Raw genomic sequence first — 25,094 nt, 5'->3', positions numbered from 1 at the left:
TGAGTCTTTACACTTTCTGAGTGTTCTGAGTGCTTAGTATTTCTTTACAGCACTGTAAAACCCAATACTTTTTTTTCTTCTGGTATTTTATTATTTCACAATAATCCATGTAACTGATTAGTGGTTGATCTTTCTTGGACAATCCTGCAATGTATTTCTTCGTTACTTCCTGCTTTTGATGTTATTTGGACTCCCAACTTTTGAAGGTTTCAGTTGGTTTTATAATTCCCATCTTAATTTGTAGGGGTTTTCTGGTTTTTCTCCTGCAAGTAAGTACTTGGTTTTTTGTATAAGTATTAGTTGTGAGGCGTCATTGGTGTACTCCTCTTCCAGTTTTCTAAGCATATAACCTAGTCACTCTTGTCTAGAATACCAGACAAGTCGCTGGGTCAGCAAAGTGGATCATGTACAATCACTCGTCTTTAATTATGATCATATTGCAGCCCTTTTTTCTGCATTATGATCATATTGCAGCCCTCATTCAGATATATTTTAAAAAGTGAAAGTGCTCTACAGCAACGTTGTTTTAGACCATTACTATTAGGAATTTCCCTAGTTAATTTGTTTTCAGTTTTAATGTTTTTTCGTCATATTTTTTGTAAAGCTTTTGTACTGCTTTTGTTTATTCCTTGTTTTTCGACTTCCTGTATTGTTATTTTATCGTATTCTACTTCATATGTTATTGTAAAGCTGTTCGTGAATTGAGATCATGTTTAAGTCAGAAGTTGTGAGTAATATTTATTATTCAAAAAGAATAATTGAAGAAAAAAAGCAACTATACAGAAAATGGCTGACTACAAACAACAATGAAGTTTATAAAGAATATAGAGAAAAAGAGAAGTGAACAAACAAATAACACAACAAAAAAAACATACATAGTAGGTACAAGAACTTAGGAGTCATGGAAAGTACTGAGAGGATTGAAACAAAACTCAAAAGAAAAAATTAAATTGGGAAATATAAAGGACACAGAATGGAAGGATTATGACAAGGAATTGTAAACAGAACAAAGGCCACAATTCATTGGAAAAGAAAACAGGCGAAGATGAAGCAGATCCCCACTATAGGAAATAGAAATAACAGATATGGAAATGAGAACGGCCATAAAAGCAATTAAAAATAAGAAAGCACCGGGACCTGGAGGCATCTCACCTAAGCTTATAAAGTACGGCTCAAAAAAATTACACCGGATGATAAAATAGATATTTCAGAAAGCCATAAATGGAGAACAGCTCCCAAAGGAATAGATGGAGGCATATATGACATCTATATTTAAAAATTAGATAGAAAACGATGCGAAAACTAGAGAGGAATATGCGTAATATCATCAATAGGAAGATTATATGGGAAGATACTGCGAGAAAAGATAAAGCAAGCGATAAAAGGCAAAATCGGGGAGGATCAGGCAGGCTTCACGGCAGGAAGATCATGCATAGACCATATATACACACTGGAACAACTGTTGGAAAAAAAAGCAAAAAATGAGAGATATAAATTTGGCAAATGTGTGGACCTGAGAAAGGTGTATGACTCTGTACCAAGGTCAAAACTAAGGGAGGCAATATACAAATTAGAAATACAGACGGAACTCATAGAAGCAACAAAAGCTCTTTATAAAGAAAATAAAGTGTCCATTAAAATGGGAACAAGAATCATAGGAGACTTCACCACAACAAAGGGGCTCCTGCAGGGTTATTCAACATCTCCAACCACATTCAAAATATACTCAGAGAAAGCTTTGACTACATGGAAAAGAAAATGCGAAGGCATGGGAGTACCGGTACGAAACGAATACCTATATACGTTAAGCTTTGCAGACGATCAAGTAGTGATGCACAAGACCAAGAAGACCTCAGTTACATGATGAAGAAACTACAAGAAGAATATACCAAGGCTGGCGTAGATATTAACCTCGCGAAAACAGAGTACCTATCTACAAGTGAAAAAGACATAGAAGATCTACAGATTGATGACAATGTAACAATCAAAGGAAAGGATAAATTCAAATACTTGGGGTTTATAATCACGAAAAAGGTAACAACAGAGGAAGACATTAAGCAAAGATTAGGACAAACAAGAACAGCAATCCGACAACTTAACTCAGTATGGAGGGATAGACACCTAAATATGAAGACAAAAACACAGATTTATAAAATATTAGTACGAAGTATTATGACATTTTGGGTTAAAAATTGGATTATAAACAAGAAAAACAGCAGTAAGATAGTAGCAACAGAGATAGAATGATTGCGAAGATTGCAGAGTAACAAGAATGGATAGCAGAAGTAATGACGAAATAAGGCAAAGAACATCAATAGAAACAGACTAAAATATATAGAAAAAAAAAGACCAAAGTGGTATGGACATGTAAAAAGAACTAGCGACAGCAGATGGATAAAGAGAATAACCGAATGGAGCCCCATAGGAAGAAGGCAAAGAGGACGACCCCAAAGATCCTGGAGGAACGAAGTGGACGACGCCATGAGTAAGAGAGGCCTAAATGATGGAGAATGGGACAACAGAAAGAGATGGAAACGGTTGAGCGAGGAAAGGCAGTGAATACTGTAGAATCCCTGAGTGTATGTGTGTATATAAATAATAAATAAATAGTAAAATTACTTTATTCAATTTTAAAAATTTTATATAAATTTTAAAAATATAAAAAACAGTATAAAGCTTCGCACTACTCTACTGTACCGCCTACTGTAACATATTTTTTAAATTTAGAATGATTTGATCTTTCTTTGTATACTTTACAAGCAGAGCTTTATGTTTTCACTCAGGCTTGGTCGTACATAGTTAATCAGTTTCGCGGAGATGTGACCTGATCTAGCAAATTGCTGACAGAACCCATGACCTATCATACAACAGAACAGATCGCATGATAGAAAGGAGGATAAATGTCGTCAAATTAGGTATGTGTTATAAATTAGGCATGATAAATAAGCCAATAGAGCAAATTTATTATTTTTATTTGTAAAGTTGACATTTTTATCATTATTTTTACGACATTAATGCCAACCTAATGTTTACCTAATTCTTTCACTACTAGGTTTACAATAAATTTAAGCTTTTAAACCTTTTATACTCTCGATAAAAGGCCACGACACGTTCGTGTTTGTTTGTATGGCAACGAGCCATGGACACCCCAGTATCGATTATTTCTACGCTACACATAGCCTTGTTATTATATTGTTGGTATCATAAGAATGACACAATTCTTACTGTCAAATCTGTGTTCTATTTTTTTAATGTCTCAATTGTAACTTGTTAATGTCTACTAGAAAGGTAAGTAAGCCAACATTTTTTGATGTTTTTAGATATTTACAGTAACTGAGGATAATGCCCACTAGATTTTTGGAAAAAAAATAAGAAAAATTTGTGTATTTATAAATTTAAACATAATACGTCTTTTTGTATGTCGATTTGAGATCAATATTTTTAATTGTATGTTTGTATATCAAAGAAAAAAATATATAATTTATGCAGTTCTCGAAAGGACCTTAAATAAACATGAATGACATGACCGTCCTTAAATGTATTGTATTAATGAACTATATACACTAATTACAGTTAAAAACATTGTCTAAGAAAGATGGAAATGAATGACCTTATTGTATAGTATTGTATGTAAAATATTAGGTCCAAAGATGGATTAATGGGTCTAAAGAAAAAAATTGACAAAACATACTTAGTAGCTAAATTCTTTATTATTGTCTAAAAGATATTTACTGTTTTAGAATGTGGCGAAAATGTCCACAACAACCAAAACAACCAAAAAGGTGCCTTCTACAACATCAACAACTTCATCAAAGGTTAGAGAAAATAGCAAGGAGAGGAAGAAAAAAATGGAACTGCAATCATCGGAAAAGACCAAGTTAAAAACAAGCGTACGACCGAAAATTTCGGAAAAAACAGTTAAATCAAGGTAACAATTTTTATCCACTAAAAATACGTCTTCATATATCAAATATCCTCATATAATTTGTTTTCTCCCGATTTAATTTCATACTCAACCACATATATAAGCCTCCTCCAAAACATCGTTTGCAGTATCCAGAAGCTGATTTTTAAAGACGATCCTAAGATCAATATACTTGCGTCATCAGTAAAGTTTACCAGCCAAGTGGGATGCCTACAGTAAGAGAGCCCCCTTCGAAATGCTTTGGTTCTGAGAACAAAATTCCGGATCGTACTTGAACTGGTGCCGTAATTAAATTCCTATCAGAATCTTTCGATGCGGAATCATCGTTACCTAAATTAATAATAATAGGTACTAAGTGCTGTTCAAGAATAAAATCTAATTGCAGATCATTTGGCCAATTATTAGCTTTAACAATATTTAAGGCTTGGTTGAACAATACTTGTACGTCGCATAATTTCTTCTCCTTCCTCTTCTTCTTTTTTTATGTAGACATGACTCTGTCTGTTGTTGTTATTGTTTGCCTCCAGTAAGTTGTCGTTCCATCGTTTTCGTGGTCTTCCTACTGGTCGTCTTCCTATTGGAAAACCGTCTCTTGCCGTCTTTACTACTCTATTTGTTGCCATTCTACTCATATTATGATCGTTCCATTCTACTCTTCTATTTTTTACCCAGTTCTTGATGTGCTCCACCTTGCATCTACGTCGTATATCTGTACTTCTAGCTCTGTCCCATAGTGTCTCACCATCAATTTTTCATCTCTGCTGTTTCTAACATCCTTTTTGTCCTCTCTGGTTTCTGCTCTCTACATTATTCTCTGTCAAATAACGTTAGATTCATTTAAATAAAAACTAATGACAATATATTTTTTAAAACAATAAAACACTGAAAACTTCGAAAAAATTTATTATAAATTCTTATCATTACAACTGTTTCGGCAGCTTGCCTTTCTCAAGTGATATATTTGCAAGCAAGCAAGCAATTTAATTAAACCCAGCCTGTGAGACATGTTCACCCCTAAGAATTACGTTCGGGTGTAACAATTCATTGGAGCGAGGTATATTAACTCGAGTAAAAACAGGAGTCACTCCACCGCGCTCCAATGCTCCAGAATATCCCTTTCCCCCTATAGCACTCTGAAGCGCCTTAGGGGCACAACTATCAGCCAAATGCTCTTCATGTGGGGGTTCTGGGTAATAGAACTACAAAGAACTAAAATTGCTTACTTGGGCCTCAAGTCTCCACTCTGAGCTAGGCTCAGTTCGGTGACTTGGTTCTCAAGGGTGTTTTTTTTTTGTTGGCTTCCGGTTTTTGTTAGTATTTTTTTATTTTTTGGTGGTCGATGCCGTTTTTTGTGTTTTTTTTTAAAAATTTTTTTTTGTAGGTAGCCCTGAAACAAAAATCATAATTAGTACAGTATATATATTATAATATTGAAAAATATATACAAATATGAGACAATATGACAATATAGAGTTTGTCCTCTTAAGGCAACTCGACTCACGTTGTATTTAGCGATTGTCTACGAACAGCTGTGTGTTCTGAGTGTTATGAGCTACGAACTATCTTCATTGTGCGTTGTTGTTGTTTTTTGAAGTGTTTTCCCTCTGGCCGTTTGTTTTCTATCTGGTGTGATTCTTGATTTTCTCTCTAGTATTTTGATTTTATTCTACTATTTGTTGTTTGGGCCTTTTGTGCTTCCATCTGTGGAAAGCGTCGTACCTCATTATCTCTCGCTATATATGACTGGGATGGTTCTCTATCTCCGCGAACTTTGTCCTGGCTTTTTCTTTCATTATATCAGTTCTTATTACTCTCTCTACAATCTTGCTGATTGCAGCTAGTAAGCTTATTGGCCTGTAATTTTGCGGAAATGTGCTGTCTTTTCCGAACTTTGGTAACATTATGACATGGGCCTCTTTCCATCTGTTGGGAATTTCTTGAATCTTAGCATCGCATTGATTATGTTTGTTAAATATACTACGGCTCTCGTTGGTAAGTATTTTAGAGCCCTGTTCGTTATTTGATCGGAACCAGGTGACTTTTTCGGCGAGCTGTTTTTAATTAGCTCGTTTAACTCCTCCGCTGATGTAGAAAGGATGATTTCGTTTGGGTTTTCGGGTCTTTCTCTTTGTCTTTCGACTTCTTCTATGAAGTCAATGTCCTTGTCTTGGTGGTAATTTAATGTACACTCTCTCTCGAGAGTACTCCTCATTAACTCTGCTTTTTCCACTGTGGTGTAGACTATTCCGTTTTCTCCATGTAATGGAGGGATTGGCTTTCTGTCATTTCTCAGTATTCTCTGAAGCTTCCAAATATTTTTCATATTTGGTCCTTGCTCCTCCATGTCTAATACGTTATTTCCCAGCTTAAACTACGGTGTTGTTGTAGTGCTGTTTTGACCTCTCTGTTTAGCCTATTTGCTCTATTTTTGTCTGCCTGGTTCCTTGTCCTTCTTGCTGTCTGTTTTGCTCTGTTCTTTTCCCTTATTAAGTATTTTATTTCTTGTGGTATATCCCGTATTAAATCTTCCCGTGTGCATTTCTACTTCCTCTTCTGTAGTGCTGTTTCTGAGTGCTTGTTGGATGATGTTTTCCAACTCTAGGACTCTGTCTTTTATTTCTCGTGGGTTGTCTATTACTGGAACTATATTAATTCCAGTGCTCACGAGTCTTTTGAAGTTCGTCCACTTTGTTTTCTTCCTGACGCTTTTGATTGTACTTTCTTCTTCCCACGTTCCTTGTTCTAATAGGATGGGGTTGTTGTCCGTTGTACCTTCGTTTAATGTTTGTAATTCTGTTTGTAGTCCTAGTTTTCTTGCTACTACAATGTCTATGTGTGTAAGAAGTCCGTTTCCTGGGTAGTGCGTTGGGTCTGTAGGGCCCATTGCCATAACGTTGTCGTTGTTTTCTATGTATGTGTTTAGTAGTCTTCCATTTCTGTTCATAGCTCTGTCGTTTCACTTTGGGTAGCTTGTGTTATTCCTTTCTTTTAATGTGTTTGGCTATTTTGGTGATATTTTGCCTGTATATTTAATCGGGTTTTTTCTCTGGTGGTCGAAATACTACCTAAGTTCAGGGCTTTCATATAAAATACAACTTTGAGATAGAATTAAATATCATTAAGAAAATATCAGTAAACAATGGGTACAACGAACAAACAATAAATAAAATTTTAAATGTAAAACGTAAACACATACCAAAAATAGATCACCTTCGAAAGGCACGCTTCCGAAACAGCTGTAGGGATAACAATTTATAAAAAATTTTGTGGAAGTTTTAAAAATAAAAGTTTTCAGTGTTTTATTGTTCTATAAAATGAATTTCCATCAAGTAACGGTCGAATCCATCACAATATATTTTATTAAAGGTAATTATGTTTAAATTTTGCTAGGCAACTCTGCTTTAATCAATTCTGCTATCATTTATCATTCATAAAAATTAAGTTTTACCAAAAAAACCTACAGATTCCAGTAATCTTAAGACTGATACGCGATAATGAATGTCATGATTTAATTTTAATTTTGATATTAACATTTGCGACATCTCCTGGCGACTTGTTGAAGTTTAGTTATCAATCAATCAGTGATGACATAAACTTCAATATTTTCCAAATAAACAATATAAAAATAAGAATAATGTTGTTAATAAGTGTAAAATAAATGAAATGAAAAAAATAATATTTTTTAATTGTAGCGAATCAAAATCAAAACCAGACGTCAAGTCAACAATGCCGAAAAAACGAAAACCAGAAGTGCCTGAAACGCCGTCTAGTAGTAGAGTAGCTACTTCTCAGTTTTTTCCTTCAAAGAACATGTACTCTAACGCTCTCAAATCTAAAGAACCTGCTAAAAAAGTTACGGAATCAACTGTAAAGAAAGTATCCAAAACCATTGAAAGTTCAAAACCTTCGAAGACTGCCGAAAAAAGAAGTCAAGACAAACCTAGTGGAAGATTGGTCAAACCTGCGCATTCTAATATCGTTAAGAGTACAGTTTCTGATAATAAATCGTCAGAATATCCTTCACTGGAAGAAAATAAATCTGTATATACATCACCAGATTCGAGCACGATATCAGAACGACCAAAGACTGCCACTTTAAGAAAGGGAAGTATTGTTAATACTAATATCGTCGGCCCTGATGTACCTCAAGTTCGGATAGATACGATCAAAGAAAAGATGACGAAATTAAAATCGCTCAGTCCGAAATCTGAGACTTCGGAAGAAGGTATGTATTTACATCACACATTTTTTTCTACTGGAGCTTTTCTGCTCATCATCATCATCCAGCCCTTTACATCCACTGCTGGACATAGGCCTCCCTCATTTTTGTCTATTGTGCTCTATCTTGAGCACTTTTCATCCAATTTCCTGACATTTTCTTGAGATCGTCAATCCAACGAGTAGGGGGTCTTCTTTTACTTCTTTTGTCTAACTTCGGCCTCCACTCAAGCAATCTCTTCGTCCACCTTTCATCACTGATTCAAGCGACGTGTCCGACCCAATTCCATTTCAGTGTGGCAATTCAAGAAATTACATCGGTGACTCCTTTTCTTCGTTTTATAACTCGGTCAGGAAGCGATATACTCAGCATTGACCTTTCCATTTTCCTCTGAGATATTTGCAAGTTGTAGCTGTCAATGTCAAAGTTTCGGCGCTATAGATCATCACTTAAAGGCAAAAGAGGCAATGGAGATTGAAATAGAAAATTAGTTGACAGTACTTACATAGCCTGAATCTTATTGCATATGGCAATTTTTCTTTGTACTAAACTAATTCATTATTTTAACCTATATTTATATATATCGATATTTTTAGATAAATATGAAGATGATTTTGAATCATACGAATCAGATTTTGAAGTGTATTCATCTTCGAGTTCGACCAACCTGGACAATATTTCAGTAGAAGACACCAGCAGTAGCTCGTCAACGACGAGTTTAGAAGAATTCAAGACCAAAGAAACCGGTTCTGGTCAAAGAAGAGTGCAGTCTACGGGTAGCGATGAAGAGAGAAAACATGATTCAGGTCATTTTGAAATGGCTGATTTTAAACATCGTCAGATTTTGGATAATATAAAAGAATCTATAGAAAAAGAAAATACAAATTTAGTTTTAGTCAACAACCCTGCCTCTTTATCAGACGAGGGCTTCGAGGAACAAAAATCTCTACAATTTATAAACTTCTTAGATGCAAAGAAAAAGTATGAACGTAGAAAAAGTATAGAAACCAAACGAAAACGAGGAAAAGAAATTCTTAGCATGATAAGACTAGATTCTTGTAATTTTACCTTATTTGAGTTAGCACCTGTTCCTTATGAAACCTTCATAAAGAATTATGGAAGGGGAAATACGATTCAAGTTTTCTGTCAAACGGGAGATGATGACGTAGACGAAGAGATTCAAACCGACGATATTGGTTATAGGACGAAGTGGACTCAAGAACCTTCTGCATTTACAAATTTTGATCAGTCTATTCCTAATTTTTGGGAAGCTTATAAAAGTGAATTCTTGGGTAAGTGTGTCAATTTTTTTGTTAGTTATATATCAGTTTAGGTAAGTGTGGCAGTTTACTTTGTGAGGGATAAAATTTTGTTTTAAATCTTTTAGGCGTCGGTAGTGATGATATGGTCTCACGTAATACAGATAAAGCAACTATCAATGAAAACTCCTTAAATAAGTTCATTTTGTCAGCTGGGGAACTGATGTTAAGAATCCAAGAAGAATCTGTAACAAATGTCAATAGTTCTCTGCAGAAAGATAAGAACTCGTCACCATTTAGCGATGGTTACTATAAATTTAATACAAGCGAAGATATTTTTGCAGGCAGTGAAGTATCTTCTGTATATTTTTCCTGTGATATTAGTAATAGGTTGGTCACAGTCCATACAAAGAAGCGGACAAGTGTAGTAGCCCTCTGGAATGTTTTTAACTGTAACGAAGCAGAGGTTATATTAAGGCCTTATGGTATTGTAAGCTGTTGTTCTTTTGGAACTAGACACTCTGAGCTAATTTTTATGGGCATAGATGATGGGTAAGACTAATTTATTAATGGTTTTAAATCTCTTTAAAACTGGTTTAAAAACTCAATAACAAATGATATAAGAAAATAATTAGTCCATTAAAATGTTACATTTTTGAGGCCTTAGCTTACATGCCTGAAGGCCGCAATTTTATTTTTTTTTTACACATTTTTGGTGTGTTGGGAGGGTAAGTTCAAGTTTGTGGGATTTTCCTGCAGCCGTTATCTTGAAAAAAAGGATGCTGCACAGGGTTTTCACGCTATATCTCGTAAATTAGCAATCCTACAGAAAATTATATATAATATTATTTGTAGAAAATTAAATTTTTCTACAACTTTATTTTTTTTTACTTTTTGTCGTAAAATTGAAAATAAAAAGTTATAAACAAAAATAACTAAAAAAATTTTGGAACATATTTTCTTTTGGACCTTTATTGTAATTTTACAATAAAATTACGCCAAAGCAATATTATAGAAGCATTTTTAAAGAATAATTTTCACTACAAATGCTTCCTTGCTCGACTTGAACACGAAAATTATATCAATAAAAAAATATTTTTTTTTTTTTTTACTAAAGACACAGAAGTGTACTTACATTAAAATCTGGTCAGTAAGACCAATTATCAATTTGTTTCTAACTTAAATTACTAATGAGATCTTAAAATTAGGTGTCTACTCACTAGTATCTTTCCTATTATTTCTAATAACTAGCATTAAATTTAGCATGCATACTCGCACAACACTTTACTCTGCTTTTCACTCACTCATACCAATTCAAAAGGCTTTGTTCTTTTGAGCCTTCTCTCTAGGTTCGTATTGTCGAGGAGCTGGATAGCCTCGACGTTTACATGATGATGGAGTCGTTGTTCATGGCTCCCTGCAAATTTCTTGATTATCTGATTGACGTCTTCCATCTTGAGGTCCCGGTGAAGGTCGTTGTTCCTAACGTACCAAGGCGCATCTACGATGTTCCTCAGTACTTTATTCTGGAATGTCTGGATTACTTTGATGTTACTAGGCTTGGCACAGCCCCAGAGTTGGCAGCCATAGGTCCATACTGGTCTCAGTATTTGTTTATAGATTAGAAGTTTATTATTTATGGATAGAGAGGATTGTCTTCCCATTAACCAATACATTTTCTTGTAGCGGATGCCTAGTTCTTCTCTTTTCTTCTTTACGTGAGCTTTCCAGCGAAGTTTCGCATCAAGAGTGATCCCCAAGTACTTTGCTGATGTTGCAATAGGCACTTGGACATCATTTATTCTAATAGGAAAATTATTAATTCTCTTATTGGTAAAATTTATATGGACTGATTTATTCTCATTCAGCTTAATTTTCCATTTTTTGGTCCATTCATGGATTTTATTTATTGAATTTTGTAGTTTTTCTGTAGCTTCTTCGACGGTGTCACTTACCGCTAAGACAGCAGTGTCATCTGCGAAGGTAGCTATGGTGTCGTCTTCTAGTTCAGGTATATCACACGTGTATATTAGATATAGGACTGGACCCAATACACTCCCTTGTGGAACACCTGCTTCAATATCCTTGAGATCAGTGTATGCATCTTCTTGTTTAACTCTAAAATGTCTGTTCGCTAGATATGATTGTAATATATTTGAATATTGTTTAGGGATGAATGATTTAAGTTTATGTATCAAACCCTTATGCCAGACTTTATCAAACGCCTGTGCCACATCTAGGAAGGTTGCAGAACAGACTTTTCTTTTCTCTAATGATCTTTCAATTATAGCAGTTATTCTATGCACTTGGTCAATTGTCGAATGCTTATTTCTAAATCCAAATTGATGATCTGGAATTATTTTCTTTTCTTCAATTATTGGCAGGATTCTTCGCAGGAGGAGTTTTTCAAACACCTTGGACATCACAGGTAGGAGTGATATTGGTCTATATGATGTCACCTCATTGGGGGGTTTCCCAGGCTTTGGTATCATGATCACCTCAGCTATCTTCCATAAATCTGGAACATATTGTAGTCTAAAGGCAGCATTTATTAAATTTGTTAATTTTACGATAGCTTTTCTTGGTAGATTTTTTGCACAGGGTTTTCACGCCATATCTCGTAAATTAGCAATCCTACAGAAAATTATATATAATATTATTTGTAGAAAATTAAATTTTTCTACAACTTTATTTTTTTTTTACTTTTTGTCGTAAAATTGAAAATAAAAAGTTATAAACAAAAATAACTAAAAAAATTTTGGAATAAATTTTCTTTTGGACCTTTTTTGTAATTTTACAATAAAATTACTTCAAAGCAATATTATAGAAGCATTTTTAAAGAATAATTTTCACTGCAAATTTGTTTAATTTCATTAATTTTTCTTAATTATACAGCGCTTCAAGTTGACTGGGTTCTTAAATATTCGCCATATTGGAATAAGAGGTGCAAAGGGATTGCGCACTGTATCTCGTAGACTAGCAACTATATAGATAATTTTATAAAACATTATTTGTAGCAAAATAAATTTAAAAAAATTTTAAACAAATTTTCTTTGTAGCCTTTACAATAAAATGACATCAGAGCAATTTATAAAGGGTTTTTCAAAAAATATTAATTTCTTACAAATTTGTATAATTTCATTAACTTTTATGGGTTTTACAGCGCTACAAAGTTGACTGAGCTCTGGATTACTCGTAAGAATAAGATAAAAACGAACCATTAGACTTAATTTTCTATTATATATTTTGTTAAGTTAAGAGCTAGGACAGATCCTTAAGACAGTCCATTCTTCAGTTTTCTTGGTGTGCTGATGTCGGTTCTCAAGACTACTTGAATCGTTTGGTCGGCTAGCATGCTGTTGATTATTCGAGCGGTGGATTTACAGGGGATTGTACGGAGGAGCTTTTATATCACGCCTTCTCTCCAGATTGTGTCGTAGGCCGCTGTTAGGTCTATGAGTGTGGCTGCAGTTTTAAATTTTCTCTGGAACTCTGTCTCAATAAATGTGGTAAATGAAATAACCTGATCTGTGCAGCCTTTTTTCGGTCGGAAACCTGCCTGATCAACCGGTATTGATTCTAGTAGCTTTGAACTAATTCTGTTGTAGATAAGTCGTTCTAGTAGCTTGAACGTCGACGATAGTAGGGCTATTGTTTTGTTGTTCTTAGGGTTGTTATCCCTAAGAACCCAGTAGTAAAATCATAAAAATATCAAAACTAATAAAAAAATTCTAAGAATTCGAAGATGAATTATCTGCAATGAAGCCAATTCTATTTTCTGTTCTTCCGCAAATATTCACCTTCGATCCTGATCATCAGGGTGGACCATAAAAAAAATGGAAAACAAATAACTCGAAAAAAACTTTTTAAATAACTAATATAGAAGTAAAAAATGTTAAAATTTGTAAATTGGTACAAATACATTTTTATTAAAACTTGTTAAAAGTGTCGTCCAAAAATAAGAGAAGCATAACATTTTCGATCTAACTCAGATCATCCTCATTCTGTTAGTACTTGTAGCTAACACTAAAATTTCACTGGAGACATCAATATATGGTTCAGATATCAAAATTTAAAATATAATGCGACCCTAGGTCAATAACAATGGTTGTAAATGTTAATAGTTAAAGAGCAACATGCTTCCTTGCTCGACTGGAACACGTGGTTCTTGTCAGTTCAAACGACACAGGCCAACTTTTTAAATATATAATATTCTTAATATTATTTCGTCTGGAAATTATCTGTTGATGAGGTCTAATGGGGATACCACCTAAAAAAACGTATCATCAAACTCTAGCTCATAGATGTTCGGGAAAAATGTCGCTAATAAATTAATTATCTTATAGGAAAGTTAATGCAAATGATACATTATATCAATAAGAAAATATATAATAGAAAACTAAGATTCGTTTTTATCGTGTTCTTACGATTATTCAAGAATTAGATCAACTTCGGTGTGCTGTAAAACCCAGAGAAAATAATGAAATTAAAAAAATTCGTAGTGAAAATTCAAAAAAGTTATCAGGTTTGCTAGTTTGCTAGTTTAGGAGATACAGTGCGAAAACGCCTTATTCGAAAGATGGCGAGTATTCAAAAACCCGGTCAACTTTGAGCGCTGTAAAATCCAAAGTACAGAAAAAAGTTATAAAACCCAAAAGAAAATTTGTTCAAAATGTTTGGTAATTTTTATTTATAACTTTTTTATTTTCGATTTTAAGATTAAAAGTAATAGGAATAAAGTTGTAGACAATTTAATTTGTTACAAATAATGTACAATAAAATTTTCTATAGGATTGCTGGTTTACGAGATACAGCGTGAAAACCCTTTGTACCATTTTTCCTAGATGGTTCAGAAACTTGAACTTAAGCTTCTTCTTACTCTCCCGATACACCAAAAGAGTAAAATGTTCTTTTCAATGGACTAAATAATATTGTAGGAAGTATTTTACATCTTTGATTTGACTTATTTTTGTTTTTTAGCACCATTTTGGTATGGGACATAAGACGCAAAATAGTTAGTAAGTCCAATGTAGAAATAAGTGTGCCTCTTTTTTGTACTGACATCAATTCTGGTCACCTGACCAAGATTGTAGCCTTACATCATCTGGATGTGTCATCCGAGGAAAATACTTACAAGAATCAAGCTAATGAGGTAGGAAACATTTTGTAATTGCTCGCTATTAATTTTTTTATATGGACATATTTTTTATTTTCTGGGAGCCATCAGTTCTACACCGATCGTACTGCATGTTTTCTTTTCTTTTTTTTTCTTTTTATTTTGATTCTATTTTCCTTAAGTTCTATTACAAGTTTTCGTAGATCTGTACAAAATATATCATCATCATCATCATTGGCTTTTACAACTCTTCGTGAGTTTTTGCCGCGTTTACTATTGCCTTCCATTGATTCCGATCCTGTGCTATTATTTCCCATGGCCTTACTTCCATCTTCTCCAGGTCTTCCCTGACTGCGTCTTTCCACCTTTTTCTAGGCCTTCCTGTCGATCTTCTACCATCTGGTCTTTCCCAAAATACATTGCTAATCAGTCTGTCGTCATCACTCCGTACCACGTGGCCTGCCCATCTTAATCTATTGGCTTTTATGTATCTTACGATGTTTCCTTTCCCGAAGAGAGTCTCTATTTCATTGTTGTATCTGCTCCTCCATTCATTTGTCACGCTGTCCCTGCAAGGACCATATATAATTCGCAGGATTTTGCGTTCCCATACTAATAGCTTATTAATTTCTTTCTTTCTCAATGTCCATGTTTCACTTCCATATGTCACTGCTGGTCGTATTATGGTTTTGTACATTTGGATTTTGGCACGCCTTGAGAGAAGCTTTGACCTCATTAGATGTTGAATGGCAAAGAATGATTTATTCCTCGCCAGTATTCGTATTTCAACCTCCCGTTCTCCTGTGTTTTCACTGGTAATTGTTGCTCCTAGGTATTTGAATTCTTTGACCACCTCAAAATTATGATCGTTTATGGTAATGTTTTGTCTTATTCGCTGTCGTTCCTTTTTTGATACGACCATGTATTTAGTTTTTTCTTCGTTTATTTTCAGGCCTACGCTTAGTGTTGCTTCTTCAAAGTTCGATACTATATCCTTAACTTCCAGTGTTGTCTGTGCTACTGCATCTACATCATCTGCAAATGCGAGAATAATCTTTGCTCCTCTGGCAGTTATGTCTGGTTTGACTCTGGTATAGATTTTTCGCATTGCATATTCCAATGCTAGGTTAAATAGTAATGGGGACAGCGGGTCTCCCTGTCTGAGTCTGGTGCTTATGCCGAAAACCTTTGAAGTTTTGCCTCCTATTCTAATTTGTGCAAAGGAATTGTTGACACACATTCGCGCAATCATGGTCAGCTTCTTTGGTACGCCTAACTCCATCATTGCACTCCACAGTTTTAAGCGATCTATGGAATCATATGCTTGTTTGAAATCTATGAAGATCTGGTGTACTTCTTTATTATATTCCCAATACTTTTCTAGCATTTGTCTGATAGTAAATATTTGGTCGATTGTTGATCTTCCAGGCCTAAAGCCGCATTGGTAATCGTCAATAATTTCCTCTGTATATGGCAGTAATCGTTTTAGTACAACTGAAGCTAATATCTTATATGTAGTACCGATTAGTGAGATTCCCCTGTAGTTGCCACATGTATCCTATCTGCCTTTTTTATGTATTGGCACGATAATACAGCCACTCCATTCTTTTGGCATTATTTCTTGTTCCCAGGCTTCTTTCATTAATTGGTGTATTTTAGTTCTAAGTTCATGCCCTCCTTTTTTAATCAGTTCTGCATCAATATTGTCTAGTCCCGGGGATTTGTCATTTTTTAGGGTTTCTATCGCCGTGATAATTTCTTCCAGGCTTGGCGGGGGTACTTCTATCTCGGCCGTTTGCTACTCACAATTTGCTTTATTTCCATCCGCGTCTACCTGGACATTTAGAAGACTTTCAAAGTATTCAGCCCATCTTTCGATTATTTTATTTTCAGCTGTAATCATTTGCTCATTTTTATCTCTCACAAAGTTCGGTGTTCTTATATATGCACCTTTCTTATGTTGTCTTACTCCTTTGTAGAATTTTTTATTTTGCTTGCTTCTGTGTTCACGTTCTACTTTTTCAATTTGTTGTTGTAAATGTTGTCTCTTTTTTCTCCTTACTGTTCTTCTGGCTAAGGCTCTCTCTCTATTGTATTGTTCACGTTTTTCATCCGTCGGGTTTGCTAGGTAGTCGATTCTTCTTTTGTTTGCTTCTTTTAAGGTATCCTCGCATTCTTCATCAAACCATTTATTTCTTTTTGCTTTTCTCTTCCTACCTATACACTTCTCTGCTGTTTCTGTAATGATCGTTTTAATGGAGTGCCATTTCTGATCTATATTTTCTTCTTCATTTTCTTTCGTTTCCAACACCTGGAATCTGTTTCTCAATTCTAGTTGGTATTGTCTCTTTCCCTCTTCTTCTTCCAATTTAGACACATTCCATCTTTCGATCTTCGTCTGTTTGTCTGTTGTTTGTGTTGAGATTCTAGTTCTGAGCTTGGCCTTTACTAGGAAATGGTCTGTATCACTATCTGGTCCCCGTCTAGTTCTTACGTCTATTATACTACTGGAATGCCTCCCATCAATTAATACGTGATCAATTTGGTTCCTCGTTCTTCCATCATTTGATCTCCATGTTACCTTATATATGTTTTTCCTGGCAAATTGGGTGCTTTTGATAATCATGTTGCACCCTGCTGCAAACTCAATCAGCCTTGAACCATTGTCATTGGTAATGTCATGTAGACTCTGATTTCCAGCTACCGGTCTTATGTGTTCTTCTTTGCCTATTTTTGCGTTTAAGTCCCCTAATATTATTTTGATGTCATGTTTTGGGGCTTCCGTGTATAATCGGGTTAGGGAGTCATAGAATTCTTCCTTCTCTTCCTCTGCTGCTTCTTCGGTTGGTGCATACACTGAGAATATCGATAGATTGAACCATTTGCCCTTTATTCTTATGCTACAGACTCTATCATTAATTGCTTTGAAATCTAGTATAGCAGATTTAATCCTTTCGCTTATACAAAATATATCGATACATTTCATATTTTGTTTTCAGCTCTGTAGCTTGGACGAAGACGGCGAAATAATTCTATGGACAGTTATAAAGAAGCAATTGGAGGAAAACAAGTCTGAAAATAACCTCGAAGTAGTTCTAGTAAAAAATACTAACATATCTTTGAAGATTTTACATCCCAATTTACCGGATTTGCAATGTACTGATTTTATCACTAGTCACCAAAACACTAATTACCTTTTTATATCTACCAATTATGGTTTTATAATTCACCATCTTGTGAAAGGGGGAAGAAGTAATGTAAGGAAATTTCTTCCAGGTAATTTTTATAAAATAAATTAACAGTCGAATTCAAATCGAGATGAGGGGATTAATAGAATGGATATAATTATTTTGTCTGACCCTCGACGTAAAGCGTCCCTATTTAAATAGACCAATGACAGATCTTCTTAAAATACGCTGTCATCCCTACTTTCATGTAAAGAATCATCACTTTATAGCCTCCATTAAATTATTAGACCCTCTTAGATATAGCAAACTGATCACCGGCATCCTTTGGAGATTGGTAAACTCATCACCGCAAATAGATAGACTCATCACCAGCATTTTTGCCCCAAGGCGCTGGTTTCTAAGGCAGAAGATTGCCTGTTGCCTGTTACATTTCTTGTTTAGTTGATAATCTATTAAATTCAGAAATTATTTTAAGCGAATTGCTTTAAAATTTAACTGATTTATTTATATCGGGTGTCTCCTGGTGAGTGGCCTATTAGACGTATCTGCCAATCTAAACGAATTTGAAATCAGCTGCATAGGTTTTGAATAGTGAACTTTTTAGTAAAAATATTTGTGAGCATGTGCTAATTCCGGTTATATCTGAAATAGTCCGTAACTTCGTTATTTTATTTGCATTCGGACTTGGATTATTCTTTCAAATTTTTAAATCTTAATGATTTGAAACTATTTAACTGCCACGGGGTGCAGGTAGGCCCAGTGATCAGTTAGCAAATCTCTCCGGGTCTATTTTAAAATCCCTGCTTTATTGTGGTGATCGGTTTGTACTTTCTACATTTATGCTAATTGGTGATGAGTTTACGTATACCCCATGGTTTTGTTTTGTATAACACCTGTACGGTGTTTATATACTGCTGTCTGGTCACAAATGACCAATATAATCAGTTATTTTCTGACCTAACTTAATGAACAGCAAATACTTTAATCGAAGGGCTTACCTTATGGCTTACTCTTATTTTATCTATCAACTAATGCACTATGCAATAACATCATAGTACTATACACTGTTTTTTACACTATACTTTTAAACATTTACACTAACTCAAATGGTTTTGTCATTATGAGTCTTCTCTTTAGTTCAGTTTTGTCAAGAAGTTGGATTACCTCGGCATTTATATGACTATGCAGCCTCTACTCGTGACTTGCTGCTGTCCTCTTGATTACTTCGGTCACAGTTTCCAAACCCAGGTCCTGGTGGAGGTTGCGGTTACGGATGTACCAAGGACCTTCAATAATGTTCCTTAATACTTTGTTTTGAAATCTCTGGAGAATATGTAGATTACTAGCTTTGGTACAGCCCCAGAGTTGGCATCCATATACCCATACTGGCCTCAGTATTTACTTATAAATGGATAATTTATTATGAATGGAAAATTCTGAATTTTTTTCAATCAGCCAATACAATTTCTTATTTTTAATATTCCCTCTTTTCTTTTTGATATAGACTTTCCAGCGCATCCTCGCGGCTAGGGTAATGCTCAAGTATTTTGCTCATATTGCATAAGGAACTTGTGTATTATTTTTTATTTGTAAAATTAATGTGTGCAGATTTAGTCTCATTTTATTTTATTCTCCATTTTCTGGTCAGGTTTGTATTGCATTTACTGATAATTACAACTTATCAGTCGCTTCTTCACTAGTGTCTCATATCGCTCGCTAGTATGGCTGTATCATCCGCGAAGGTGGCAATAGTGTTTTGTTCTAGCTCTGGAATGTCACACGTATACAATAGGTACAGGACCGGACCTAATACACTCCCTTGTGGCACGCCAGCTTTGATCTCCCTTAAATCGGTGTACTCTTCTTATTTTACTTCGAAATATCTATTCGCAATGTATGATTCTAAGATTTCTGAATACTGTTTAGGCATGAACGTTCTTAGTTTATAGTTTAAACCCTCATGACAGACTTTATCAAACGCCTGTGCTACGTCCAAGAAGATTGTAGAGCAGACTTTCTTTCCTTCTAGTGTTTTTTCTATTATATTCAATATTCTATGAACTTGATCTGTAGTGAAATATTTATTTCTGAAACCAAATTGATGATTTGGTATAAGAATTTTTCTTTCTATTATTGGTTTTAATCTTTTCAATAAAAGTTTTTTACATTTTTAAATAGTTTTGACATCTCTGGAAGGAGTGATATTGGTCGCTAGAATGTCACTTCATTAGGTTTACCTGGTTTGGCGATCATAATGACTTCGGCTACTTTCCAGAGTCTGGGAACATATCTCAATAGAAGCATTTATTAGGTTTAACTATGGCTTTTATTGATAGATTTTTTAATAGTTCTTCTGTTATGAGATCATTTCCTGGAACTTTCTTAGGATTTATATTTTCTTTTATCTCTGTTGATACTTCTCTAAATGCTACTTTCTTCGGTTTGAAATGGTTCTTCCCATCTCAATTCTTCACCATCATTGTCGTTGGGTTTGAATGTGTATACCCCATGTAAATACGATAGTGGAAGAGAGGTAACTTAAATCGAAGCGATTGCGTCTTATTTAAACTATTTAAATAGGTATTTTTACAAAGTACAACTAATTCTTTAACATGATACGGTACAAATTTTCTGTGTGGCTGTTCTATTTGGACTATTTGGCTTCACGTATTTATGAGTGTTCTGTTACATTTGTAAATAGAGAATCTATTAGGTGAAGGAGAACATATTAGGTTTACTAATTTTTTAATATTTCTGGTTAAAATATAAGTATTTTTGGAACGTCACCGCTGTATTCCATAGTTATCCTATTGACCACACTACACAAAGTTTCTTATAATTGACCAAGCTCGATTTGAATTTGACTATATTTAATAAAATATTCACAGTAGGAACTTTTTAAGCATAATCGATTTTTCCAGGATCACAGTCAATAGCAAAATGTTTGGGAAGTTGTCCTTTTTCGTCTGAATATTTTCTCGCTGGTTACGAGAACGGCAACATTAACATTTATTCAAGATCATCAGAAAAACCGTTAATGACTTTATCAGATAAAGACAACAGCATACAATACTGCCCTATCGATTTGATCCAGTGGTCTAAGAATAAGCCTGTAGTGTTTTACACCAAGGATGCCAAAAATAGAATAAATATTTGGGATTTAAATGAAAGTGATATGTTTCCGGTTTTTTCTGTTCCATTCGAGGAAGAAATCTCTTGCATGAAGCTATCTCCTGTGTGTGAAGATATAGAAAATACAAAATCTTATTTGGTATGTGTTTTTTGTACTTTAAGTAGGTAAAATTAATATTTCTGGTAAAAAAGTAGTAAAAGATTTATGTTTGATATAATTTTTTATGAAGTTTGCGGTTCTTAATTTAGGATTTCACCTCTACTAAACACTTAATATATTATGTATTTTTCAATGTAAAAATTAATTTATGTTAATATGATTATTCACTGTCTTTCGTATCCAATTTTATATTAAACATTTTTCAAATTGCGATTTTGGAAACGAATAATGTTTGAAATATTAATAACGGCTGCAAATTTTAAGATAAAATAAACAAAACAGCTATACTGACGAAATATATAACGTAGAAACTTTATAGAATGATAAATATTATATCTGCATAATATTAAATGATCATGTGGAGATAATTATAGCCACAGAAACGGCACATATACAGCGGTGCAGAAGACAATGAGAAGCCACTGCACTATTTTCCCAAAAGAATTTCTTTCCATAACGATGACAATTTCAGTCAGTGAATATGAGATGTGTAGCGACCCGACTCACGCTCGGCGCCATCTCGGTTCCGGGTTGGATGGTGTGAAATATGCTACCGGCTACCAAGGTGTGAGAGGCACCTGGCAAAAAATGTGTCCAAATTTTTACTCAATTTAAGAAAATGTCAGCGAATTGGTACATGGAACGTCCAGGGACTGATCCAAAACCCTGGTAAGTTGAACATAATTGAAAAAGAAATGTCAGACCACAATCTTTCGGTACTGGGACTCTCACAAACTCACTGGAGTGGTAAAGGGCATTTTAAAACAACTGCTGGCAACGTCGTTTATTTTTTAGGCCCAGATAACCCACGTACAAATGGAGTGGCAATAATTGTACCCTTTAAACTAAACTGACAGGATAATATCCATTAAAATGAGAATATTCACCAATACACCCTACACTTTGTCCAGATATACGTTTCTACAACAGCTGCACAAGAAGAATAGCTGTTCCGAAATGCTATTCCCAATTGTGAACTAATCATAATTTTAGGAGATTTTAACGCCAAAGTAGGGCTATCTAATGAAAATATTGAAGGGGTGCTGGGTAAAAATGAACTGAGACAGAGAAATGAGAATGGCAACCGTCTAATAGAATTCTGTGAAGAACAACATCTTACAATTACAAACACGTTCTATCAACATCATGCACGGAGATTATACACATGGCGCAGCCCAGATAGACGAACAAGAAATCAAATAAACTACATCCTAATAAGATTAAGATGAAAATCGTCGGGCATCAACTGTAAAACATATGGCACAGACTTTGGAAGCCATCTTCAACTCGTGGTATTGAACGTTCGACTTCGTTTTAAAGTCCCCAAAAGAAGACCCCTAAGAAAAGTCATATCTCTTAATCCATCAAAAATCAATTACTTCCAACAAAACCTAAAAGGAGCTCTTTTTTTTAGACTAAGTAGATAGTGGCCCTGGGAGCACTTGGATCTATCTCAAAGATAAGGTAGTCGAGGCTGCAAAAGTCTGTGAGGCTGTGAGGCAGCGGTCTCCACGTAAGAGCCGTAAGCCGTAGATATCCGATAATACGTGGACTGTGATTCAATGCAGAAAAGAATATAAAAGTAGATACAAAACAAACGACGTATACAGAGCGTTATCTAAAGAAATTAAAAAACAGTGCTGCAAAGATGAAGCTGATTACATCTCTCAAATGTGCAGAGAGATAGAGAGTTACTAGGTAACAAAGGATTACATATCATCCGTTTTATCTGTGTCGTTGTTTGGAATTAAGGAAAAAGGCCATGTGATTAGTGTACCTCAATTTATATCCCGCTACACAAAAAAAGAACTACTACCAGATGTGAAAACTAGCGCACACTGTAACTTATAACATATGCTAGTAAAATCTTGTTGCATATCATCAAAAACAGATTAAAAACCTATCTACATTACCAAATACCTCAGGAACAAGCGGGGTTTGTAAAGGGTAAAGATACACGGGAACAAATCCTGAACCTGAGACAACTCATTGAAAAATCTAGAGAATTTTAAGTACGTATGATTATATGCTTAGTTTACTATCAAAAGGTATTTGATTGTAATCATGAATGTGTATTTAATTGTGTAAGCTGGATAAATCTGTGGTCCATTTTAATAGAAATAGGCACACCAATGCACCTGGTGACTTCTTCTTCTTTTTCTACGACACTACAGTCCAAATTGAGCCTTGGCCTCCTTTATTTTTTGCCTCCAACCTTGCTTTTCTGTGGCTGATCTTTTTCATACACGGACTCCTAAAAGGGCTTGTGCGCCTCTGTTTACTGTGTCTTCCCAGCGCTTTCTTGGCTTTCCAATGAGTCTCTTTCTCTGCATTCTAGCATTCAGTGCTCTTTTTGGTAGCCTATCCTCTCTCATTCTTATCACATATCCGGCCCATTGCAATCTTTGTATTCTAATGAAGTCGGACATTGGTACTTTCTTATGTTTCTTATTTTAATAAGTGGCACCTGGTGACACTTATCAAAAATCTGTACCAGTCCAACATAGCAACAATACGACAAGATCGGAAGTTTTTAAACCAATTCAAGACCGAGAGAGGTGTTAGACAAGAATGCGTGTTGTCACCTGATTTATTCAACTGTGGACTAACAAAGGCTGGTAGGAAAATCTTCAATTTAAGATTTGCTGACGACACTACATTTATAGCAGAATATGAGCAAAAAATGTTTAATCTCCTGCGAAGCGCTGAATACGAAAGCAATAAAGTTGGTCTGAAAATCAATAAAGCTAAGACAAAAATGATGGCGGTCGACATATTCCACACTATTCGACTGATTGTTACACAGAAATACCAGATAGTGGACAGTTTTCTCTATCTCGGGTCTAGTATAACTAACGATGGTAACTGTGAAGCAGAAGTTAGGAGACGATGAGGAGGCGATGAGGCGCCTAACTGAAGTTTGGAAAGACAGATCTATCTCTCAAAATATCAAGATGAGACTGGTGAATGCCTTTGTACTCTCAATATTTCTATACGGTGCAGAGACTTGTACACTTGGCGGACGCCAACGCCAAAAAAATTGATGCCTTTGATGAGATGTGGTGCTGGAGGAGAATGCTCTGCATACCTTGGACAGCTCATTTGGTCCGACCGAATTAAGAATGTAGCTGGAACCTGATTCTGCGAAGCTCTCAGAGCAGCTGAAGATAGAGACCAATGAAGAAAAATTGTTGAACATTGGAAGAAATCAAGATCCTCAGTAATGGGGAAACGACAAAAGAGAGAGATGGAATTAAGTCACAATTGCCTCGACTTCCACTAGGGAACTGGTTTTCAAAAAATAAAAAAAAATAAAAATTAAAATAAGGAGGTTAGCCACCTGTTGTTGTATATTGTTGGCGCTTTGAGCAAATTGACAGGCAATTCACTCGGCCTCGATGTAGCTGGTAAAAAACCACGGTTTGGGTTGTTTTACCTTAGGGTCGATATTAAATCTAAATCAGATTTTAATTTAAAATTTGAAAATCACGAGTCTATTCGGCATTTGTGAATTATCTTTTAATACTATAACATATTCTTAATTAAATATAAGCTTTTAAAAAAATATATACATTAAAAGTTTTATTTTTATTTTAGGCAATAGGGACAAAGACTGGTTCACTATATCTTCACCAACTAAACGAAGAGCACGGTCAGCAAAATAGCCAGGTGTATGAGAAGAGTGTAAAGACATTTTTAAATTATGTTAATAGGTTATAACAGTTACGTTAATGAAATGTTGAGATTTTTGTTAAGGTTTGGTAAAGATTGTTTGATTTTAAAAATATATAGTTCATATCTAATTTTTATATCTATTTTTATTTTCTAAGTAAAGAAGAACCGGACATAACTACACAAAGGACACGGCGAGACAAGGACAAATGATTTAATATAAAATATAAGTCTGATATAATAGTATCTTTATAAAGAAAATATCGTCCGCTCCATTCGCCAACAAAAATCCTACTGTCAGAAATATTCGCCAGTCTCTACGCTAACCCCCACGAGAACCTTCACCTAACCACGTCACTATCGACGGTATAAATGAGCCGTCCGCTGTTCCCAGTACCAGTAATGCAGTGGTTAGTAATCAGT

The 25,094-nt window shown here is 34.8% G+C and overlaps 1 protein-coding gene across 1 annotated transcript; it reads left to right on the top strand.

The window, feature by feature from the left end:
- Positions 1-3,147: 3,147 nt before the first annotated feature.
- On the top strand, positions 3,148-24,802 carry LOC140439079 (cytoplasmic dynein 2 intermediate chain 1). Its single transcript, XM_072528746.1, has 9 exons — positions 3,148-3,288; positions 3,741-3,928; positions 7,618-8,150; positions 8,741-9,436; positions 9,532-9,955; positions 14,384-14,555; positions 17,519-17,795; positions 20,629-20,978; positions 24,597-24,802. Exons 1-9 carry the CDS (start codon positions 3,274-3,276, stop codon positions 24,717-24,719), a joined length of 2,778 nt encoding a protein of 925 aa, XP_072384847.1. The 5' UTR covers positions 3,148-3,273; the 3' UTR covers positions 24,720-24,802.
- Positions 24,803-25,094: the final 292 nt, after the last annotated feature.

The sequence above is a fragment of the Diabrotica undecimpunctata genome, chromosome 4 (genome assembly GCF_040954645.1).
Source record: "Diabrotica undecimpunctata isolate CICGRU chromosome 4, icDiaUnde3, whole genome shotgun sequence".
In the NCBI taxonomy this organism is placed as follows: Eukaryota; Metazoa; Arthropoda; class Insecta; order Coleoptera; family Chrysomelidae; genus Diabrotica; species Diabrotica undecimpunctata.
Note: the sequence above shows the minus strand (reverse complement) of the source record. Positions and strands in the feature narration are given on the sequence as shown.

Coding starts and splice junctions, on each gene's coding strand:
- LOC140439079 (XM_072528746.1), top strand. Junction 3,929..7,617: donor GAAAAAACAGTTAAATCAAG/GTAACAATTTTT, acceptor TTTTAATTGTAG/CGAATCAAAATCAAAACCAG. Junction 9,956..14,383: donor TTTATGGGCATAGATGATGG/GTAAGACTAATT, acceptor TTTGTTTTTTAG/CACCATTTTGGTATGGGACA.